This window comes from Varroa jacobsoni, unplaced genomic scaffold, assembly GCF_002532875.2.
Source record: "Varroa jacobsoni isolate VJ856 unplaced genomic scaffold, vjacob_1.0 scaffold_794, whole genome shotgun sequence".
Taxonomy (NCBI): Eukaryota; Metazoa; Arthropoda; class Arachnida; order Mesostigmata; family Varroidae; genus Varroa; species Varroa jacobsoni.
Genome location: NW_019213696.1, coordinates 1,623 through 23,618, shown reverse-complemented (window position 1 = coordinate 23,618; position 21,996 = coordinate 1,623). Strand labels below are relative to the sequence as shown.

General features: G+C 38.2%; 2 protein-coding genes across 6 annotated transcripts; one reads left to right on the top strand and one right to left on the bottom strand.

Moving 5' to 3' along the window:
• Nucleotides 1-106: 106 nt before the first annotated feature.
• Nucleotides 107-16,085, bottom strand: LOC111263857 (histone-lysine N-methyltransferase SMYD3). Of its 4 annotated transcripts, none has more exons than XM_022839279.2 (11): nucleotides 15,950-15,965; nucleotides 8,632-8,870; nucleotides 7,126-7,246; nucleotides 6,696-6,809; nucleotides 5,566-5,638; nucleotides 4,930-5,057; nucleotides 4,068-4,244; nucleotides 3,365-3,486; nucleotides 2,477-2,588; nucleotides 1,579-1,754; nucleotides 107-561 (listed from the first exon to the last, which is right to left on the bottom strand). In XM_022839279.2, exons 2-11 carry the CDS (start codon nucleotides 8,787-8,789, stop codon nucleotides 288-290), a joined length of 1,455 nt encoding a protein of 484 aa, XP_022695014.1. In that variant the 5' UTR covers nucleotides 8,790-8,870; nucleotides 15,950-15,965; the 3' UTR covers nucleotides 107-287. The 4 variants fall into 4 exon arrangements, with proteins under 4 accessions (XP_022695014.1, XP_022695013.1, XP_022695015.1 ...); XM_022839278.2 differs by lacking the exon at nucleotides 15,950-15,965 and adding an exon at nucleotides 9,515-9,795; XM_022839280.2 differs by lacking the exon at nucleotides 8,632-8,870 and having other exon boundaries at nucleotides 15,950-16,085.
• LOC111263856 (sodium-coupled monocarboxylate transporter 1) lies at nucleotides 12,802-21,488 on the top strand. 2 transcript variants are annotated; one of them, XM_086969826.1, is made up of 12 exons: nucleotides 12,802-12,833; nucleotides 13,296-13,572; nucleotides 13,990-14,227; nucleotides 14,473-14,695; nucleotides 15,198-15,338; nucleotides 15,930-16,111; nucleotides 16,327-16,460; nucleotides 16,694-16,852; nucleotides 17,821-17,910; nucleotides 18,130-18,225; nucleotides 18,801-19,019; nucleotides 20,403-21,488. In XM_086969826.1, exons 1-12 carry the CDS (start codon nucleotides 12,817-12,819, stop codon nucleotides 20,553-20,555), a joined length of 1,929 nt encoding a protein of 642 aa, XP_086825952.1. In that variant the 5' UTR covers nucleotides 12,802-12,816; the 3' UTR covers nucleotides 20,556-21,488. The 2 variants fall into 2 exon arrangements, with proteins under 2 accessions (XP_086825952.1, XP_022695011.2); XM_022839276.2 differs by lacking the exon at nucleotides 17,821-17,910.
• Nucleotides 21,489-21,996: the final 508 nt, after the last annotated feature.

The following is a 21,996-nucleotide window of genomic DNA, read 5'->3' as shown; positions in this document are numbered from 1 at the left end:
GTTACTTCCGTTTGCATTTGAGGATCGGTATATAGATTTCATTAGAAATATAACAAAGCAGAGTCTAGCTTAGCCGTTCGAGGCCGAAATATTAAATCTTTGTCGATTATTTTTACTTTTTCGTCACTGTGTAGGTTTATTTACGTTTTCATCATTTACGCTAATGTTGACAAACCTGCTTAATTCAGTGTACGTGATCAGTGCCGAATCAACAATAAGTTATTCGAAAGCGATTTTTTTTCCCCAATTTTTGTGGGTTTCACTAACGTGCTGTAGACTCAAGCGGTTCAGTGAGTTGACGTGGTGTTCGAAGTGTGATGAGACACGAAAGACCTGATGATACTACGACTGCCGGGCCACTGTTGCGCCAAACAATCCGCTCGCCTAGTCAATGGATGGTCCTTGCCGTGGGTAGCTAACAACCTTGTACAAGCATCCTTGATAATCTGGCAGAGTTCGTGCTCATTCTGCTCATTCCCCTTGGACAATACTTCGGAAGCAATAACCGCCAGCCGGAAACATAACACGCTCACGCACGGTCGGCATTCACCGTACGTCAATCTAAAAGTTGCATTGAGGATAAGAATTTTAACTAATGTACCTTAGGAGTCCTAAGGTTTACAGGACTTAATTGCTAAGCGCTTATGTTTGCTGTTCTTTACTTTTATAAAATATGTAAGGTAATCCCTGTTATATAGGGTTGCATTTCTTGACAGTTTATGTGAACGTTGGGAATCGATGCTTGTTGAAGCTTCGTTGATGTATATTTGAAACAGAAATCCATACCGCTATTAGAGCGAATGGTGCAATTTCAAACAGATATATTCAAGGCTTCTCAGGAATTTCAATGCTTATATGCGGCTATGTTTCGCGTCACGAAATGGTAATTTCCAAAATTATGGTAGTTAATTCTTCTACACCTGTTACCTCAAAAATTACATGACTTGCTTGTGAAAGTTTGTGAAAATGTCTACCATTCGGGATACTCTTAGTGCTGGCAACACATAACAAAGTATGAATTTCACTTTGTTACGAACATTTTTTATGTTTTTTAGTATGGTATTTTAGGTTTTATTTAATATGGTTGAATATATCGCAAACTTTATCTACTGTATTATTTAGATAATTCAATTCTATCGTTCAGTACAACTGCTTAGATTTTGCAAAATCTATGTGTGAGCTACTGAAATAGATAATAGTCGTTTATATACCCACTTCAACTAAAAGCGAGACAAAAACAACTGAAAGAAGATTAGCCCAGACACCATCCGTTCATTAACATTTCGCAAGAACATGTCCTGTATTAGGTGTAAAAAAGAGTATCAACATCGTTGACCTATATAATGAACCTTTTCTATACAAAAAAACCGGATTAACCTGCACACGGCATAACAGCTTGGTTGTAACTCATCGGTCGATTTACGATTAATAAAAGGACAATGGAAGAGGATTTCTATTGGAAAAGGTTTGAAGTATTGTACATGTAACTGAATGTCCTAATCCTAACAGATAATTGCGATTTGTGTGGCTTGCATTGGATATAAAGTCGAATCTGTTACGTATGGTAAAAACGCTAACTTGAAATTTGCCAGGAGGCGAAGGCCGATTTTAAAAGCTTCTGTTTGCCTTCGATGTGGCAAACGTTCAGCGCATTCGAATGCAACAGCTAGGGCATCGATTTTCCAGAACTTTAAGGTGCTTTCCTTTCCAAGGGCAATCTCATCCGAATCATCTTGTTCAATTAGCGAACGTGCCTGGACAAATGAAACAACAAAGATTAAAAGTTAAAGGTGAACCAAAAACAACCTGTTACAGGAGACGGAAATGTCTGTGCCTTTACCTTTTGAATATTACGTTGAGAATTGTATACCATTGAAAAATTGTAATACAAATAACATTAGGTTCTAAGTAAAGCTAACTGTCACGCGACGCGTCATCGAACATTTAAGTAGGAGTAGGTTGTCTATTATTGGTGGTGAGCATCATACGTATATCATCATACATCATACGTATATCTCTATTCTGGATGAACTTTAATTGCGTAAACACGGTTAAATTTAAGATTCATAATTTTCTGTGCCAACGATTCTGATTTATTTCACTTACGCGGGACATTTTACTTAAAAAGAAATATTGCTTTTTGCCTTAATTTGTTGCAATTTACTATTGAACAATATAGAGCTAAACCAAAAGTGGCTTTGTTACGCGTAAGCCAAAATAGAAGGCAACTGAAATAACTTCAGCCTTTTTCTCCCAACCCGTTGTTTTCGAGCTCACCATATTTCCTTTGTTCTGGTACAAAATGTCTCGAGTTGCCAAAAATAATGGAGTTGTTTTTTGTTATAAGGTAATTCCGGTACGTCGTATTTTCCTGACACTTCTTTCGTTTAATACCAGGATACGATCCTGTCTAGCCTTCAAAGAAATATATATATTTGACACTTGGCCATGAAAAAATTGTTTCCTACGAACTCACTCGTTGGTAAACGCTGTCTAGCTGAACAGCATCAGATTCATTTTCGCCATGAACACATGCCGTCAAAGCACCTCGAAGTGAATCCCTAATCGATTCCTTCACCGCAGAGATTCTGAATATTAGAAATTTAAGCAAAAAAATGAAAGAATAGTTAGATTGCAAATGATGGACATCGACTAAATGGCAGGGAAACCGTTAGGAAAAGTTAATTTTTTTATGGGTTAAGAACGAAATAAAAATACTACGTATGGGTATACGCAATATCATATATAGATACGTCTTTATTGATATCTAAAGAAGACATTATAATCATGTAAAGCGACACGTAAGATATATATTGGTAAATAATTGTAATTTTATGCAAATATTTACCTGGCCACTCTCCAAGTAAAAGAATCATAAATGCGCTTGGTACAGGAAACTTCAAGGCTGTATTCATGACTTAGCCATTTACATTTTGAGTAGACCTATTCACCATAACATATGCATCGCCTATTAGCGAGTTAGAATATAAAAATACTATGTGATCTTCTATTAACTATGGACAGTTCTAATGGCCTAAAGTACTTTGAAACACTAATGTCATATTCTAACTCAAAAATATTACGCGTTTTTCGTGTAAATCTTTTAATAACTAGTCAAATCGCGTGCCAGGTTAGGCCTAACATTTATGAATATTTTCTTGACCAACCAAACAGGACATTGAAATCATATTCATTCGATAATAATGTATATTGATATAAATATATTAATTTAATCAATAATTATATATTTTATGGTTAAAATTGTGTGCACCAGAACTTTACGGAATTCGCTCGCAACTAATGAATGTTCTGAGAATGAAAGAAGCTATAGATGATGAGGCGACCGAGCAATTCCGGAGCATACCTATTTATGAGATGTTGTTCGTCCGTACAATAAGGACAAGCACAACGAAAAAAGTAGTGCTCTTTAAGAAATGATTGTCGATCTTCAAGGGTCTGGAGAATATCAATGTAGCAAATGTATATCTGAAACGCATATGCAATAAACAGGAATATTATTAGACATTAGTAGAATGCTTATGAAGATCTGAAGATAGATCTTATGACAGTTCCGTCACTCGCTTGGTTTGACTTTTACGTTGACGAGGAAGAATGAGTCACGAACTCACAAGCATGATATCCCGGGTACGAACTTCAACTCAGACTCATCGAATAGCTCAGTTCTTTAATACTTCAGATGCTTCTACGATATATTCACGAGCGAATAAGATTAATAAAACATGCTCCCTGTACAAGACGTGCGTATCCATCTTTGCGTTCCTCTGCGTTATAGCCAACACACTCTTTTGCAAAGATATAGGTGCTGAGACCTTCAAGCCATACAGAAAATATTATGGGAAACTAGTCATCGGAAACAGTTGGTTTTCTTTGGATCAAAAGGGCGATCATTTATGTAAATATGCTCTAGATTAAGTGACGGACAGAATAGCACATTTAAAGGAAATCTGTGTCTGTACCTTCATTGTGTTGTACATGTTTCATTGTGAAGAACTTTCCCTAAATGGCTTTTATATTTGACACATATCCTAAATATGAAGTAACCGCACCTGACGTGGATCGGTGACCACCAAATCTCGACCAGCTCGTATCGAAAGCAGCGCTCCATCAAAAACGAAACCGGCATCAGGACTGCATGAATGATCATGAATTGACGGTCCAATGTATAGTGCTTCTCCTATTGGTTCTAGATATAGACTTTGTACGGAGAAGCGATTGATGATCATCTATACTCGGCAAAAAAACATAGGCAATGAAATCCGAAGCATCCACCTAGCCTTAAAGTAAAACGGTTGCAGCCATTGTATCAAATGTTGAAGTTTCAACCAGTATCAGCCCTCTGTCTTTTATGGCACCGACAAAGAATAGAGATCGTATTTAGTAAGAAGATTTTATTTTACGCTACGTTTAAGGACTTAGTTAAATCTGAATCCAATGCGTTGGATTAATAAGTTTAATTAACTAAATGAAGTCAAGATTAGAACTAGTCTTCTTTTGTTTAGTCTTGACGGATTAAAAAATACATTTCGATGGATACCTTTGGTACGTCCAGGTAGAAAAAAATGAAGCCACATAAATAAAATTTATAATCCTTATATATAATTATTGGTCCTTATAATTATTGATATGAAAATCAAGCTAAATTAATTATCAATTATTCTTAACTAAAAGGACTATAATTAAAATATACAGTAGTAATATAATAACAATTATTATAACTATACATGAAATTATGATAGATATTTTTTCTTTAAATATTTCAATAGTTATTGGAGGAATTTTTTCTAAATTTTCATAAAATATAATTCATGTCTTTCTTATACTTATTAACTTAGGTGCTGTTGGAGATCGACATTTATAGCAATGTTTACAAAGATAAATATTATGACAATGTAGCGACAATTCTATTACTCTTCCGAAGACTCGTAGCGCTCTATCTGGATCGGGTTTGAGATTATCCGGAAAAGTGTGAAGTACAAAGGCAAGATATGTCCTAAACCGGGTGTGCACCACGGGCGATTCCTTAATGTCTTCACGGTCTGTAAATGTTCCATCAAGCCAAGTAACTGCCCGAGTTAATCTATGGCGAAAGAATAGGACAGCCGAAAAATTTGTTTTTCTGTGAAGATGTCGTTGTTTTTTTATTTTCTTTTAAAGGCTTAACGCTCAAATTTCGTTTGCAGATACCGGAATTTGCGCGCATCTAAGCGTTTGTCAGAGTAGTGTCAAACCTTAGCCAGCACCCTCTACTTGCACAACCGACAAGATTCACACTTTTTTCTGGCCCTGCGCTGGTACTTGTTTTAATACAACTTAGATTTACTTATTTAATATAGTCTTCTGATGATGCAAATGTTTCCGTCGCTCCAATAGGATAGGTAAACTACTATCATATTAGCAACAATTCGGATCTTCCTCTTCCTCGTAAGTAGACATACTTAACTGGCTTTCTGTGATTAAAGGCGTATTTTTAAGCGAAGCAAAGGTGACGTTTGGAATATTTTCCGAAGGTATCGTGCAGTAACGAAGTATTAGTTGAAAACGTACGGTCTAGGAGATCCTGGAAAGTTCTCCTTTCGCCAGTGAAGAGATTTTCGCTGAACTCGGAGAACTCCCTTCCCTGCAGTAAAAAAAAAAAAAAAGACAATTACAAAGGAATCTGTTTTTATTAAAAATTGTACATTGTAGCTTTTCTGTTAACAATTTCACGTGATTCATTCTTCTGCAATTCTTCCGGTTCGCTTTGTGCTATATTATATTCGTTGCAATAGGGGACACACATTTCGAATGAAGCTAAACGCGGAAGCAAACAAAGGTGAGGAAATCGCAGGCACTTTTTTGTCTTTACAGATGAATATCTTCATTAAATGGGTGAGCTATACGTGTGCAATCTTATTTAAGATATCCTTACCATGGCCATGGTTTGGCAAGGCCCAAGGTCACCGGCCTTCGCCGTTGCAAAGTTGACAGTCTCATTCGCAGCGGATTTTATTTCTTGAAATCGCTATCTAAAACTTCTACCTAGATTTTTATAAGTCTTTGAGGTAACTACCGGCTTTGCATTCTATAAATCAGGCTGCGGCAAGCGGACGAGATAATGATAGGTTGTTTATAACCTAATTCGGTCGCTCAAATCTACTAAAATGGCTTCTGAAGTTCGGAGTACCATTTTACTTTTTGTCACTCTGGTAGTTTCGAAGACAAGGCTGCAAAGGAACCCGCCTGGTTTCGCTGAACTGAGCAGCGCTCTAACGAACCGATAACTTCCTAATTGTTATAGCTAGCCTACAGGGCTGGCGCAAATAAAGAGCTAAGCTTGACAGCAGCAACGTTTCTCGAGATTAGGCTGAAAAAGCCACCGCTAAACGTTTGGTTATCTCAGTCGGTTGCAAGTATGAGCTCCATAATAATATCCATTCAATGATCGAAGTGAGTTCCCTAAGTAGAGTGTCTCGTCTTAGCATATCGAAGCTCGAATGATACAACTCAATAGAAATCAGGGATTGTTTAACTCACCGTTATTGATTAAAACCTCTAACACCTTGCGAATAACAGTGGACAGAAGAATCACACTTGATAAGTTCTACAAAAAGGCGTTTTAAATCTAGTACTGCATTTGGTGATTGGTTAAATTGTGCTCGGCTAAGTTTAACGATAAATATTAAATGGTTACTCACATGTGTTTTGTACAGAAGTTTGGCGAATAGTCGAAAAGTCACGTCGGGAACTTCGGGGACAAATTCGCGAAGCATAGCGCACTCCACGGCATCGTGGTAGTCAGAGTAAATTTTCTGAAGGAGCACTTAATATTTAGTCATCCATACTTGTTGAATCAACATAAGTCGGAAAATTCTCGTAATATATTAGAATGTCTTAGCTACGGACCTATTGAAACAGATCATCCGCCAAACACGGATCCAATATGCATAATAAAATTGGCGCTGTTTTTAAACTTGAGCCTTTTGACCTTGTGTGCGTACGGCTAAGGTCACGCACAAAAAATTCGGTTGATGTGCCGAATCGAGAAAATTTGAATTCTATATATCTTTGATAATTTTATCATTGAGTTGAAGCGATATCCTAAGAGTACGGCAGATCTTAACGAACCTGACATTTGAGGCTGCAGTAATTAACAAACGGACAATTGGGACATCGGATAGTTATGGCCCCTTGACTATGGGCTCTCAGATGCACACGATTCGAGGCAGGAGTAATCGTCTTCGGCAGCCTGAAATGTACCCAAAAGGGCCGACTACATAAACATCTACTAGTGACTGGGAAATTTTACCTATAATATAATAATTTCCATTTTTGCCTTTGCCTTGGATAATTGAAAGAGGCATATGCGTCGCGCTCGTAGCGACCACGTTGCGATACATATATGAATTACTTTAGAGCATTCCGGTAGAGGTATTTGTGACTAAGTGACTTTGTTTTTGTGATCAAACATGCTTGATGGCTTATCGCAAGCTCTTTTTAGAAGCTATGACGGGAGCACATTGGTGAGGTTGCACTCAAGCCGATATCGATAGCAGTGCTCGAAAGTTCGCCTTCTAAGTCGGTGTAGTATATAATATAATAAACCGATTATGGAGTGAAAATCTTTAGCAGCACATGGGCAATGGATACGCGCGCTTTTAGAGAAAAAAAAATAAACAATATTTACTAACAAAAGTAATAATAATAATAATAACTAGACCAACGACAGATAGGATTAGCCGCATATGTTGATCTTTCCTTTAGAGCGATGCTTCCGTAGTGCTGAGATGTTCAGCAAGCGAACTAGCGGTATCGCGAAAACGACAATGCGTAAAATAGAAAACTGATTCACTAACTGAATGGAGTAGCATCACAGTTTTCTAAGTTGCCCATAGTTTTACTTACAAGAAATGTCTAGGTTGCCATTTTGGCTCTAGCCGTCGAAGTTGAGGATGAAACAATAATACATTCAGTCATTTGACTAGCGACTAAAATCTACCAGCAGACCTTCCCCTCTTGAAACGAATCTAATGGGTCCCTTGCATGCGTACGATCATACCACATACCTTCCTAGTCACATTGTACAACTCATATGTGCTGGAATGAGGTGGAGACGTTGCACTGTTCATCGTGGCGCTCTCAAACCCCGAAGCATGGAAACGAAGTTATGATTACGTCTATTCTGCCAAAGCAGTGAAAGAGCGGACCACAAAGACAGCAGTCTCCACCTCTAGTTGTTCTTACTGTTAGGGTTTTCTATGAACACATGAATAGAAAATCGTATAGTCATCCAATCAATCTTCCAGAAAGGGCGCGGCACGCATTGCCGCTCAGGGAAGGATGAATACACTTGGTATGACAATAATAATAATATACCAAAAACTTTTGTATCGCTTACCGCCTAATACAGGACTGGGCAAGGATCTCTTCAGAGGATGGAAAAAGATGTCGCTTGGCACTTCGCGAACTTTGACACTACTTTTCATTTATACTGTATTTTATTCTCGTACCACTTAAACAGATGTCAGATAAAAATTTACCTTTACTTCTGTTATTGAAATTTTTGCCCTAAGCCAGGTATAGCTAGTGAGGGTAGAAATAGCAATACAGAGAAGTCAACCCTCCGATACTGACGGTTGCATGCATTCGTCGCAGAACTTCCCGGCGAGTTGGGGCTGAAGGGCAGATGCAAATGGATATGCCCTGACGACCTCGTCGCCCCTTCGAAATGTCCACCTTTTCAGAGAATCCCTATTTGATCTGCTAACACGATCACGTTTGCAGATACGCATCACGACTATTTTCAGGCTAGAACACTTCAATCGTGACTAATCTGGAGTTTTGTAGCACACAAGCTGTCGGCGACGGTTGGCCTGAAATTAATTAAACGCGACAGGAAGCTACCATTGACACTTTATTGAACTTTCAGTTTATTTGCAACGTGTACTTGTTCACGTATATACTTCGAACTGAACGACGGAAGAAAGAGGAACAGCTAATTAAAGATGAACAATAGATGGTTCAACGTCTATATTTTGTCACTGTTTCCACTCTATGCTTTTGATAACATATATAGCATGTATAGCTGCAATCATGCCAAAAGCAAGCAAAATTCAGCCCATAAATGAACGTGAAAATATATATTTTTTTAATGAAAAACAAAGTATTGTGATTTTTATAGGCTTTGTGAAAGTTTCGGTAATTTTTTTCAGATCTTTCCATTGACAAAACGACCAGTGTAAAACCATTCGTTCTTCTAGAACAATGAAGACAGAGGTTTTCTTACATGCCGTTAGGGTAGCCTATTTATTTTTTATGCGATGAGGGCTTAGTGGAAAAGCGAATGATCGAAGCTTCTACAGTCGGAGATAAACGTGTAGATACAAGTAACTGCACGAGCATCGAGAACGAGTGAAATATCTACATTTGATCAAGATTCATTCAGAAATACAGTTTGATCCGTGCAAATGCAAGGCATGCATATAGTTGGCGATAATAATATCCAAGTAACTATTACCCGTCTTGTAACTTGCGCGTCACTTATGCACAATCAATTTTCTTCTTCCAAGTTATAATTTTACAAATCCAGCACACACTTGACAAGTTTGTTCAGATCACCAAAAGCTGTTCTGAGATTAATATTAAATGGAATTGACAAGGATTTGGTTTTAGCGTAGGACGGCTTTTGTCTTGGTGTTTCAAACACGTCGACAGATTGTGCACTGCTGGTAGTTTACTAGTGCGTCTATCTGCCGTGTGTTTAAACTACGACCGATCTCACCGACCAAAACGTAATAGAGTCACACTGTCTAACTCCCGCAAACGGTTCCGTGACCTCCTCACCAGCCCTCTGAGAAGAGCGTACTTGCCATTTCGCCCTTCTATACACACACAGGTGTATGTATAGATCTACCCGTACACAGTGGCTTGGCCACAAGTACTCGAACACCAACCGGTTTTGAAGGCTTGGCGACCTGACCGCTAGGAAAGAGCCGTGGGGCCAGTGTTGTTTCATTTAATCTATTTGTTAGTTTATAGCACGGCTTTTTTTCGCTGTCCGAAGGTCGTTGCAGACGTACCGTGTTTTTATTCTGCATGTTTCTAGCCCAACGATAGTGGAAATGGTTCATGTCGAGAGCTCCCTTCCCAGAATTATGATATAGGCTCTATGGTAAAGAAATGTTCGTCTGCCAGACTGTGCTTTCAAATAATGCTTCCTGCCCATATTTATCTATGGCTTCCAAGCTTACCTTTGCTTTAAAAAAAATAGTCCATACATACTTTCTTAAAGAAATATGTCTATATACATCATGCCGTAGCTTGCGACCTGTTATAACATGTTGTTGTTCTGTTAACAGATTATTCTTTTACTAACAGGGTGATCATTCCGTAATGCTTATTAAACTGTTGATGACATCGTAAAAAACTACCGCTGAATCTGAATATTACTTTAACTAACGACTTTTGCTGATGGACCTGTACGAATGTCCTTGTTCTATCTTTATGTGCTAATCGTGCGTATTAGTATGCTGTAAGATTTCATAGTTCTTACGGTTACCGTTCAGTTACATAGGTTCAGGGAATTGTCCGGAATATGTCGTTTTGTTGAATTAACATAGTCTCTATGGGTAATAGGTACAAGGTGTTGTCATCGGTTGATTCTTACGAATATGCTGTTGCACGTTAATTAGAAAAGTATGATAATGTATCCCGCAACGACTCTACGGACCTAACAACCAGGTACTGTTCCCTATCTTGCGGACCCAGACACGTAGAGAAATCATTATTTGACCCAATAAATAATGAAGTAGACAACTATAATTACAAAGCATATTAACTTTTAAACTTGTGTTGAAATGTCCCGGTCGACGCTCATTCCACACATTGACATTGGCCATTCAAGAAACACTAAGGAAAAGCTTGGCTTTGATGTATCCAAATCTAGCACGTGGCAAATAGGGCTGTTTTGTTTAATACCTAGTTGTAATTATCTGTAGTGAGGTCCTTTAATAGGCCCAGGAAGAAAGTAATTACTTTTATTCTGTTTTGCCTCGTTTCAATGGTAAAATTGCGTTATCTTTCTGCGACTGTCTCCGCATCAGAAATTCACCTGCTGGAGACTCAACGTATTTTCCGGATACTGTTAGCACAGATCAATTCTATGGGCCCTAAAGGATTACGGGTCAAGAAGTCCAACAAAACTCTTATTTTGCCATAACTAAATTTTGTTGGTTATCTATAAATCAGCATACCGATATTTAAAATCAAAATGAACCGCATGGTAATTGGATTTCCGGGGTATTTCGAAGACATCCTGAGACCTCAACTCTATTTGGTACATTGGTACGTAATCGGCCAAAGCTCACGTTTGTAGTCATTAATTGAAGTAAACGAACTCAATAACGGCACGGCTCTCACACAGCAGGGCTATTCTTTCCTTGAGTGTTTTAATTTTACTTTTTTTTTGGCCTGGCCAGTGGCCTCAGCGTTCTAGGCCTTCCGAAGGACACGTATTCGTAATGAGTCTGGAACGATTCTACTTGTCGCTAATGCTATACTACTACTTGATTTTATTTGTAAGACAGCTCGGTACAAGTTTTTGTGCTGGTTCTGATGCGTAGCTTATGCCCAAAACAAAGAGCCCAGGACAAAGGGATGGGTTTACAACAAAAATGAGTATCCTTCTCGGAAACCGAGTCATTGCGTCGCCCTGTTTCACCTGTCCATCGTAGATGCCAGGTAATAACGCGACCAACACAACGTCTGACCATCGCGACACTACGGAGCCGGCAGCACTGCATAAGTCCAAGTAGGTGACGAAGTGAAAAATATGGGATACTAGAGCAGTACGGTTTTAATGCGATTATTGCAGTTATTACGTACTGTAAGTGAGCAAGAATTCTGTTCGGATTACGTGATAAGTAAAATCAGGGACAGAAATATCTACATTAAAAAGCGTTGCAGTAAGACTAGATACGGCACGCTCTGAACATCACAGTCTGAGTCAACACAAGCCCTGTGTTTAACGCCATTTTGTTGACTTAATTATTAAGGTCAATCATTGCCCCTAATGGGCTTAGCTCTGTTGTACGACTATACTGTTTTTTCATTTTAAAATGAGACTTCAAGACCGAACTGCATCCTGCTTTATAATTTCGAAAGCCACCATATTTACGTACCTACCATACGATGGAGTGAAAAGCCCACAAAAGATCGCATGAAACTATGTGGATAGCATCATAGAGTACTTTGCCCTACTACCTTGAGTAAATTTCAAGCCCGAGCCTAATTCACCTATCTTTCTTCTCTAATATGTCGAGCAGCTAAAATTGACTGTAGGAGATACTAGCTAAGATTTTTCAAGAACTATTACTCTGCCATTCATCTGCACCTCTTATATGTTTCGAACATGTTAAACCAGTATGAAAAAAGCTTGTCGTTTAGTGGTTAATGACAACGAAGTAAGAGTGGCATTAGTCCACGTAAATTCGTTATCATAGTGGTTGACGTTAATTTAATTGAGAGTAGGCCACGTACCAATAGATGCAACGAAATATATCACTGTGAAACCATTCAGAGTACTACGTCGACGGACTGTGTGTTAGCATCCGGCCGATAACCCAGAAAAAATACAACAAAAGCTGCTTATCTTAGTTTCAGAGTCGCACCTAATTCACTCAGGAAAATAGCCACGGCTGCCCGTAACGGTTGATCCATAATTGATTTGTAAATTCTAATGATTTTTGGAACGAAATGGTAAAAGTAAGGTCCACGACCATTCGAGGAACAGTCTCAACGATAATAAAGACGGCGGCGCGCATGGTAGCAACGACGAGGTCCTTTTTCAACATTTTAACTATATTTTTAAAGAGCCTAAATATATATATATATATATATATTGGAACGAGTGCACACTACCATTCACAGCAGTATTTATCAACTTCAAACTTACAAGTATGAGGTTTTGTCATGTCGAACTAGAGTAACTGGACTCGTAGGCAGGCCAATTGAGATTTTGTCGGAAGAGTAGAAACCGAGTACGCAAGGACAATTACATCCGGTCGCAGTTAGTGATATACTAACTGACAATTTTCCCAATAGTTGTATCCCCCAATGAAATATCCAGTGTTTATAGTTTATTGCTTAGGATGTGGTTATCGATTTCAGCCCAATTGACGCGCATTTTTTTATCCACTTTAGTACTTGCTTCCCAATCGATTTTTATGCAATTTCTTTTAGAAATATTCAAGACCTACTCTTAGACGACAATCATAACTGTATGTAACATCTTTTTCCAGAGTAATGGATGATATTCCAATGATTCCAAATGACGCAGTTTCTCTACTTACGAAAGAAAAACTTTTAGAGCGTTTTACTCCGTATGACTACATCATAGTCGTCCTGATGCTAGTGTGTTCCGGAGCCATTGGCCTGTATTGCGCTTTTGCAGAAGGTCTCCAAAAGACAACACGCCAGCTTCTATCTGCAAATGGCCGACTCTCCCCAACATTTGTTTCGCTATCGCTAACAGCGTCCTTCATTTCCGCCACGTTTGTTCTTGGGAATGCTGCCGAGGTAGGTTACCCTAATAATGTTACCTACCCCATTAGTTTGGCTATACAAACTGTAAGTGATCTACCATCAAAGGAACGGTCAAAAATTTACGCAGCCGAACCCGAACAAAATGCTCAGTAACATTAGATAAGTTGCGGAAGACATAAAGCATATTTGTGCAAAATGCGAAATCTTCGCTTTTTTCATTAAAAACATCTTTCGAATTAGTTGTCTTCAAGTGGACAGTGAGCTAATAATCATCATCATAACTCATTCTCGCTTCCACCCGGGGGCCCGCCTAGCAGAGTAGACTGTTTGTATTTTCAACCCCCACAGTTGATAATCGCTTATACGTAAACCACATATCGCTTCCCAAATACTACCGATAATGATATAATCATTAATTCTATCCGTTCTTTCTGAATGTGTACTAATTAGGTGTACCAGAATAGCACGATGATCTTCGTAACCATTGGGTCATACGTTTTCATGCTGGCAACAACGGCTTCATTTTTTGTGCCGATTTTCTATGAATTGGGCGTAAACACATGCTACCAGTATCTTGAGTTGAGGTTCTCCCGATTGGTTCGAATGGCTGCCGTCGTACTATATATTATCGAGATGTTGATCTACATGTCGGTATCGTTGTACGCCCCAGCGCTAGCTATATCTAGTAGTAAGTAATCTTCAGACCCCCTGATCAATTAAATCATACTGAGTATTGCGTATATTGACCCGAAACTAGGACCGAATGCGTTTTAGTCATCGTCCGAATTGTGTAAAAAGTAAATGAGCAAACACGGTAAGATATAGGTATGGCTTTTCGCCATAAAAAAGTACTACCGCCATAAAAAAGAGTACCGAAGTCTTCGAATTTATGCAATACAAAAAAAAATCTGATTAATGATGGTGTTGTTGCAGTAACGGGAATAAAATTATGGACAACCGTGTGTGCTATCAGCATCGTGTGTACTCTCTATACATCTGTTGGCGGAATCAAAGCAGTAGTCTACACAAACGCATTTCAGTTGGTTGTTATGCTCATTGCGATGATCGTCATTGTGATCTCTGGATATGCTCACCTCGGCGGCTTCAACAGGGTTTGGAAAATTGCGGAGCGTGGGAAGCGAATTCATTTTACCGAGTTTGTAGCTGTTCCTTTATGAGTGAAGTCGTCACGATGATTTGCTCTTGTGATATTTTTAGATTGGCTGCAGTAACGGTCCCTTTCATACTTTAGCCTTACGTAGGAGTGTAATGAATAAAAAAAAAAATGGTACCATATACCTTTTGTCAAAGGCAAATAACTAATGTACATTACTTATTTGCTTAATAGATTTAATGAACACTTTCTTGTCGCATGTGCAGTCATTTTACTTGACCTTTCACGGTTTTCAATGTTATCATATTTAAGCGACCTTAGTTTTAGTATAGTTGTTGTGTATCTTCTTATCAGCGACGTAACCTGTCGTCAAGGTAGCGGCGTGACGTCATTTGTTTTGAGTGTTACCAGGAAAGTTAACGAGGTTTTCAGTTGAAGGTTACGAAAACTGAGTCGTTGTCAAAAGCCTTGATTTGACCGGTATCGTGAATTGCTTGACGTCTGCTAGTCACTTACGTCTCTTACGGTAATTATGTGCAAGCAGTTTTCGCTTTGACCCTACGGTTCGTCACACCGTATGGGGTCTCGTGATAGGGGCAGCCATCTCGAACATGGGTTCCTATGCTACTAACAACATGATGGTGCTTAGATACTTCACTGTGTCGTCATTAAATGCTGCCAAATGGTGAGTATCATTAGCAAATAGGTTTCTGTCGTCGTTATCGCCGGCCGTTATTACCAGAATGTCTCAGACCACCAATTCACCGTAGCTTAGGTAACAACCTGTTATATAAAGCAAAATTGATCTGCGCAAACCCAACAGGACACTTCTGTTTCTGTAGATGCAGAGAGCCAGATTTCTATATAGTGCTATGCATTTCACAGGACTTACGAATTTTCGTTATAATGATTTCGTTAAATTGTTCTCGTTTAGAAGATTTCCGTTGGCGCGACACCGGAAACGCTCTATTTATGATTGTAGATGTGCACAGATCTGAGAATTTCATTGAATTATAGCAATATAGTCTTACTCGCTCAGGTTTAACTTTGTTAATCAATAGTTCATCAGTTATGTATGATTCGAAAGAAGTTCTCTCAAATGTGTCATGGTTGCAACCGATGGAAAGAAAGAACAGTGTTCTATAAAGTAGAAGCGAGGTTTAATGACGCATGTTCGGCGGCATGTTACCACTGATACGTGTATGGGCAAATGTAATAACGTAAATATGCTGACTTAGGACAGCGTATGTGCATATGTAATTGATCTGGTCTTCAGGGCTGTATGGATGAACTTACCTTTGCTTGTGGCAGTCCTTTCATTATCATGCTTATCGGGCCTTCTCATGTTCGCACGCTATCACGCTTGCGATCCGATAGCTAATAAACAGGTAACGTCGTCAGACCAGCTGCTTCCGTATTTTATTTTGGATGTTCTCGGAGCCACGACCGGCATGTCAGGTGTGTACCTATAATGTCATGCGAGCCTATTTATGAAGTACTGATATGCAACCTAGTTACACAGTTAGCTGCATTGTAAGCCTGAGTGGTTTATCGACCGCTGGAATTAGAAAAAATTAATTTTAGCATTATACTTGCCAATCAGATCGTGCGGCCTCGGCTTGTTGCCTACCCAGCGTTGTTAATTGTGATCTCCGCGTTACCCAATTGAACAGGTCTATTTGTGGCTGGGATATTCGCCGCTTCATTGAGTTCGATTTCTTCTGCGGTGAATGCACTTTGCAACGTCTTCTACATTGACATCGTCCTGATTTGTTGGCCAAGTATTTCCTCTGAGACCGGAGCAAAGGTACGATCGCGTTGGGTGCACTAATGGTTGAAATACGTTACCTGCATCTAAGTGGTTGCAAGTGCGATGCACCGTTCGAAGCGTTTGACGCAAACAATAGCCGACGGCTTCTGTGACGTAATCCATTGGGTCTATTTTTTGATAAATTTCAGTTGGGTTCATGAGTCGACCCATTGTTACTATTGCTTCAATACAACTAAAACGCAAATTCGAAATTTTGTGCGTATGTTTAGGTGATTGTCGGTCTTGGAGCCGTGTTCAGTTTGTTGGCAATTATTCTCGTAGTGGGAACTTCGTCAATGGGCCAGGTCCTTCCTGCCACCGTCGCTATAAATTCGAGTGTTGGTGCACCTCTCTTCGGATTGTTTTTTGTTGGGATATTTTTTCCTACGGTATGCATTTTATTTAGCAGGATGCTAAGTGGAAGGATCACTTTTATTATTATTATTTTGATTTATTATTATTAATTATTTAATTATTATTATTTTTTTTATTATTAATTTTTTTTAATTATTATTATTATTATATTATATTATTAAAAAATTAATAAATAATATATATATATATATATATATATATATATATACAAAAATATCTATGAAATTAACGCGATAGGTACGAGGGTGACTATACGAAATTGTAGACATATTTAACGAGACTGGCAGTGTCTCTCACGTAGTTGGTCGAACAATTTCATTGAGAGCTTGTCTTCTGAGCTTTTATTTCGAAAATGCACGTTTTGCTAATGATTTTATGGCTGCAATATAGAACCCGCTTTGCCAGATCTATAAGCGATTACATCGCCATATTCTAGCGCAGGTTTTTACTTTTAGGTCATTGTTTGCTTTGATCTTTGTGCAAATCTTTCGGTTTCGTGCTCGAAGGATTTGCTATGAGCGGATGATATGTACTTTCGGTAATAGCACACAGTCCCTTTGGTTATATGCAGGCTTTTAGGCAAACGCGAACATCAGGAAAAGCACTTCGTTTTCTGCATAAAATGACGGAAACATCATTGAGCTCTAAAACAAGTGCGATATATGGGCTAGTACATTGACATGCTAACGATTACCTAATTTCGAGTTAGTTTCATTGGCCTATTGTAAAAATACCGAAGGTCCTTAAATCATAATAGAGAATGTCCCTCATCATTTACTATACGTTGTTTAAGGCGCATAGAATGTCTAATTAAGCCCTGCGCTAAATCTACCGAACTATTAGAAGTGATCGACGCGATCTAGATTAGTCATTGTTTTTCTCTGCCATTTAATACAAACAAAAGATTTGGCCAAACAGTATGGAGGAAAGCTCCTGAATTGCAGTTTATGCTGATGCTTCGCCATTCTTCTTTGTTTGTTAGGTTACAACGTTAGGTGCGCTTACCGGCTTCGTCGTTTCTCTGCCAATTTCGCTCTACCTAAATATGGCGCCGATCATTGCTGAAGTCCAAGTTTGTATAGTTCATACAACTGGGTTAGATTTTATATTACTGATTTGTTAGAGGAATTTAACTCCAGTCATATCAGACCATTATCCGAGCTTTCATTAAGAGCGACTAAGAAGTATTGAAAGGCATACACTCTAATGCAGCAGGGGCCGAAGTACAATTGATGTGATTACTTTTTATAAATATTAAACATGCTTTAACAATCTTCATTTCATACTTCAGGCGTTTACGCTGACTCATTTAACAGTGAGGAGCTGCGTAGAAAACTTTCCATCGGCCAATTATTCAACCACAGTCGCGACTCCCTTAACTGCAGAGGTAAGTATTTAAACAAAGTGCAAAATTGGAGAATTTTCATCTTTCGTACCATTAAAGTGTCGTTCGTTCCCATATATCGTATTTGTTGTCGATTCATTTTCTTACGTCGTTGCTGACAAGCACGATTCAGAAACTGCTTCAAAGTAAGATTGCAATATTTCTACCTTTCGTCGTGTGAGTTCGGTACCTCAAATCCGCAGAGAGTGACTCTCGGCAAGCCTTCATTGACTGTATCTAATAAGATTTGATTATCTAAATTGAGGTGACAGCCAATATAAGTTGTTGTCACAACCAATAAGAGATATTCGGCTGCGTAAGCGTCATCAAGCAACAGCTTGTATCCAATGATCGGAGCTTTTTTCCTTCAAAGATAGCTTAAGTATTTTAATAACATCTATTATTATAGTTATTAAATGTTTTGAAAAAAAAATGCAATTCACGCAAACAGATTGGTTTTTTTTACGGACAAGAAACATTTTTCAATATTGTACATATAAACCGATATCTTCGCGCAAAAATTTTGATTTATCAGTCTAATTCCAACATGGTAACTGTTTTGGTCTTTGTTGTTTCAGAATCTTCCATTCATATATCGGCTGTCCTATTTGTGGATGTCGAGTATATCCGTTTTTATACAGGTGGTCGTGTCTTTACTTGTTAGCAAAATAACCGGAAGCAATGACCCAACGAAAATGAACCCCAATCTTATCTGCACGCCGTTCGACAGTTGTCCATGTTTATCAGACGAAATCAAAACTATTTTAAATTTTGGTGTTGGAAAACATTTTGACGTCGTAAGTGGAAAAAGTTTTGTAGCCAGCATGAATCGGCTAACCATCGGAACTCACTGAATCAAAACCAACAATGATCCCGAACATTAATTTTTTTTTTGTTGTTTTCTTTTCTTTTTTATTTCGACATGTTCGATTTACAGCTAGCCTGTGTATAATTAAAATAAGTAATTCCTGTGCATATCATCAAAAGCGCTATATTCAGCGAACATAAAATTAGGTAATGAAAAAAAATGTAAAAAAAAGAATTAACTATTTTTTTTTGGCGAAATACGTTAGTTTACACACTTTTCGTAACAAGTTACTTTTTTGGAAGTACGGTCATGATATTGAAAGGCGTTCAATAGGTGTCTCGCAGAGGGTGTTCCTTTGAATATTAACTCTGTCACCTAGCGATTCAACACCATCACGATTCATAATGACTTACCACAAAAATGATCTATAATAATTTCTAGGATCTAATAATAATTTTCAGGATGGCACATGGAAACTAAGATAAATAATAATGCTAAGTAGGCTTAAGATGATATGTACCTAAGACTGTACCTGCACAAAAACATTTAGATGTAATATTTTGTATATCCTAAAGGAGTTAATTCTGACGGACATTTTTATCGGGAAAACTTCCGTCCACGTCAATTACAGCTTCAATTCGGGACCTAAACTAAACATAAAGTTGTTCCTTAACTTACTTAAAGATGTATTAATTTTTTTCGGGTGGTGCATCTACCCACTGTCGCATAGCAGTTTGTAAAACACGCGGATAAACATGTCTAAGGTCTCCTTCAACGGAATTTACACTCAGAATACGCACATTAGCAGCGAACTTTATTTTACTCATATCAAGCGCATCCTTTGGATCGATGATAACTATTCTTTCGATAGGAAAGAATTTACGACAGTCTACTGCTTCAGTCTTAAGAGGTATGAGGAAGAGACGATGTCAAATAGGTCTCTGAGCCTCAGCGATTTCAAAGTATCTTCATGATATCTGTGACGTAAGCCGTACCTTTTGTAAATAGCCAGTGCCCTGGTCGCTATACGTGTGACCTTTTCATTAGCGAGGCAGATGGATTGGCCGAAATGAAGTAATAGTAATAATATCGATTAGGTTTCGATGTCTGCAGTGTGCTTCACTGTCGCGGAATGTTAGTTGTATTGTGTGAAAGAAGAATCTTCTTTCTCTACAACGTATACTCTTTTTTCACCAGACGCTAAATTACTGATTACCAATACTTATTATTGAGCAATAAGGCTTCATTTTGTGCCATCATGCATTGCTGAGACGTTAGTAAACACCGAAATCATGTGAAAGTCACATGCCCGTTTTTGGTAGATAATGTGAAAAGAGTTCTATTAAGCCAATCCTACGATCACTCCTTTCAGTTATCTCGTGCCGAAGCTGAGAAATTAACCTTTGGGGACGTATTGGGTTCAGCTAGAATGAAACGACCTGAAGTAGAGGAATCGAGTGACCTTACGACTATGCCAAGCGAGAGCTCAGATACTATAACTAACATCGGATCCCGAATTTCCTGAGGCAAAGAAGTATCTGATATACGTAAAGAGCAATCAGCGTATTAAAACCTACCCAAGTGGTGTTGTAGATTTTAACGTGTATAGCTGATTATTCTTTTACTTATTTTTTGTTACATTTGATTTGTATGTATGTATATATGCATATATACATACATATATATATGCCTATATACACGTATACACATAGTTTAGCGTGTAGTCTACTGAGACTCGAATGTCAAAACTTAATTCTCATACCGTGTTTCCGTACGTTTTCCGATTTGAATAGTGGTGATCCAGGTGTTTATGGCCTATATGATATAAAATGTATCGTGGATTAGCAGGAAACGCGATTTTTATCAACATCTTTCAACGGCAATATTTCGGGCTTATATCGAATTAAAATTAACGATGAAATGATTCAGTGATGACGATTTTATTTAACTAATGCTCCGTAATGCTTTATTTACTTATGCTTGTACTTTATTTAACTAATGATTCGTAACCGTTCTGCTCCGGTCGCAATAAAAGACGAAACCGCAATAGAATTTAACAGAGGTGACGGCTTTTCCGAAAAATCTAAACCTCTATCCTTTTTTTAGGCAAGCCGCACAAGCAAAGCAAGAGCAAGGCTTTCGCTCTCGGAAGCAAGCTCTTTTCCAGCCCATTTTTTTCCTGAGCAATTGTCAAGCAAAAAGTGGGCTTTCGTCGGTAATGGTATCCTTCGCTGGGTTTATAGACCATGGTTTGCTTTCGTTGCGAAAGCATAGTTGTACACTAGCTTTTGTCACTTGCACGTGCAGTTCTAAACGTTTTAACGAGGCACTGCGGTATAGTCAATATTATAAATAATCAATGACATTTTGAGTGCTAGCGGTACGAGCTTTAGTGATCACTCTAGTGGCTAAGGGTTCTAAATAAAAATGGCTTTTGGAGAAATACGCTTTAGCATGACTGGACCGTTGTTTAGCCGAAAAAAAACCATTAGGAAACTGGGCGAAATTTTGCTTAAATTTTCTTATTGTTATGAAACTCCGGTCTTCCTACGATGATGTGTATATATATATATATATATATATATATATATATATATATATATATGAGCGAGAATAGTTTAGTTTAGAGTTATTATAGAGGAATGTTTATAATGTTCGTCATAGATTTATACCTATTATCATACGCTGTTTATCAAAGTTTTAGCGTAAGTTTCATGACAAATTGATTATAATAGTGTACCGGTGCGCTTATATCTATACGTAAGCTTTTCAGTCGTGTACCATCGCCTGTTACTTAGTTTGTAGGGCAAAGTATAGGGGTTTATTTTGTTTGCTACACTCAAGTCCATCTAAAGGACATCATGGGCAGTATGACAATGGACTATTGGCTCCCGTCAATTAAAACATCCTATACCGTCACATATTATACTTAATTTTTTTACAGGTATAGCACTCAGCAACAACAG

Coding starts and splice junctions, on each gene's coding strand:
- LOC111263857 (XM_022839279.2), bottom strand. CDS start 8,789: ATGCGTATCTGCAAACGTGATCGTGTTAGCAGATCAAATAGGGATTCT. Junction 4,245..4,929: donor CGCTACGAGTCTTCGGAAGA/GTAATAGAATTG, acceptor TGCCGAGTATAG/ATGATCATCAATCGCTTCTC. Junction 3,487..4,067: donor TGGTCACCGATCCACGTCAG/GTGCGGTTACTT, acceptor TATGCGTTTCAG/ATATACATTTGCTACATTGA.
- LOC111263856 (XM_086969826.1), top strand. Junction 16,853..17,820: donor TTGGGATATTTTTTCCTACG/GTATGCATTTTA, acceptor TTTGTTTGTTAG/GTTACAACGTTAGGTGCGCT. Junction 18,226..18,800: donor CGACTCCCTTAACTGCAGAG/GTAAGTATTTAA, acceptor TTGTTGTTTCAG/AATCTTCCATTCATATATCG.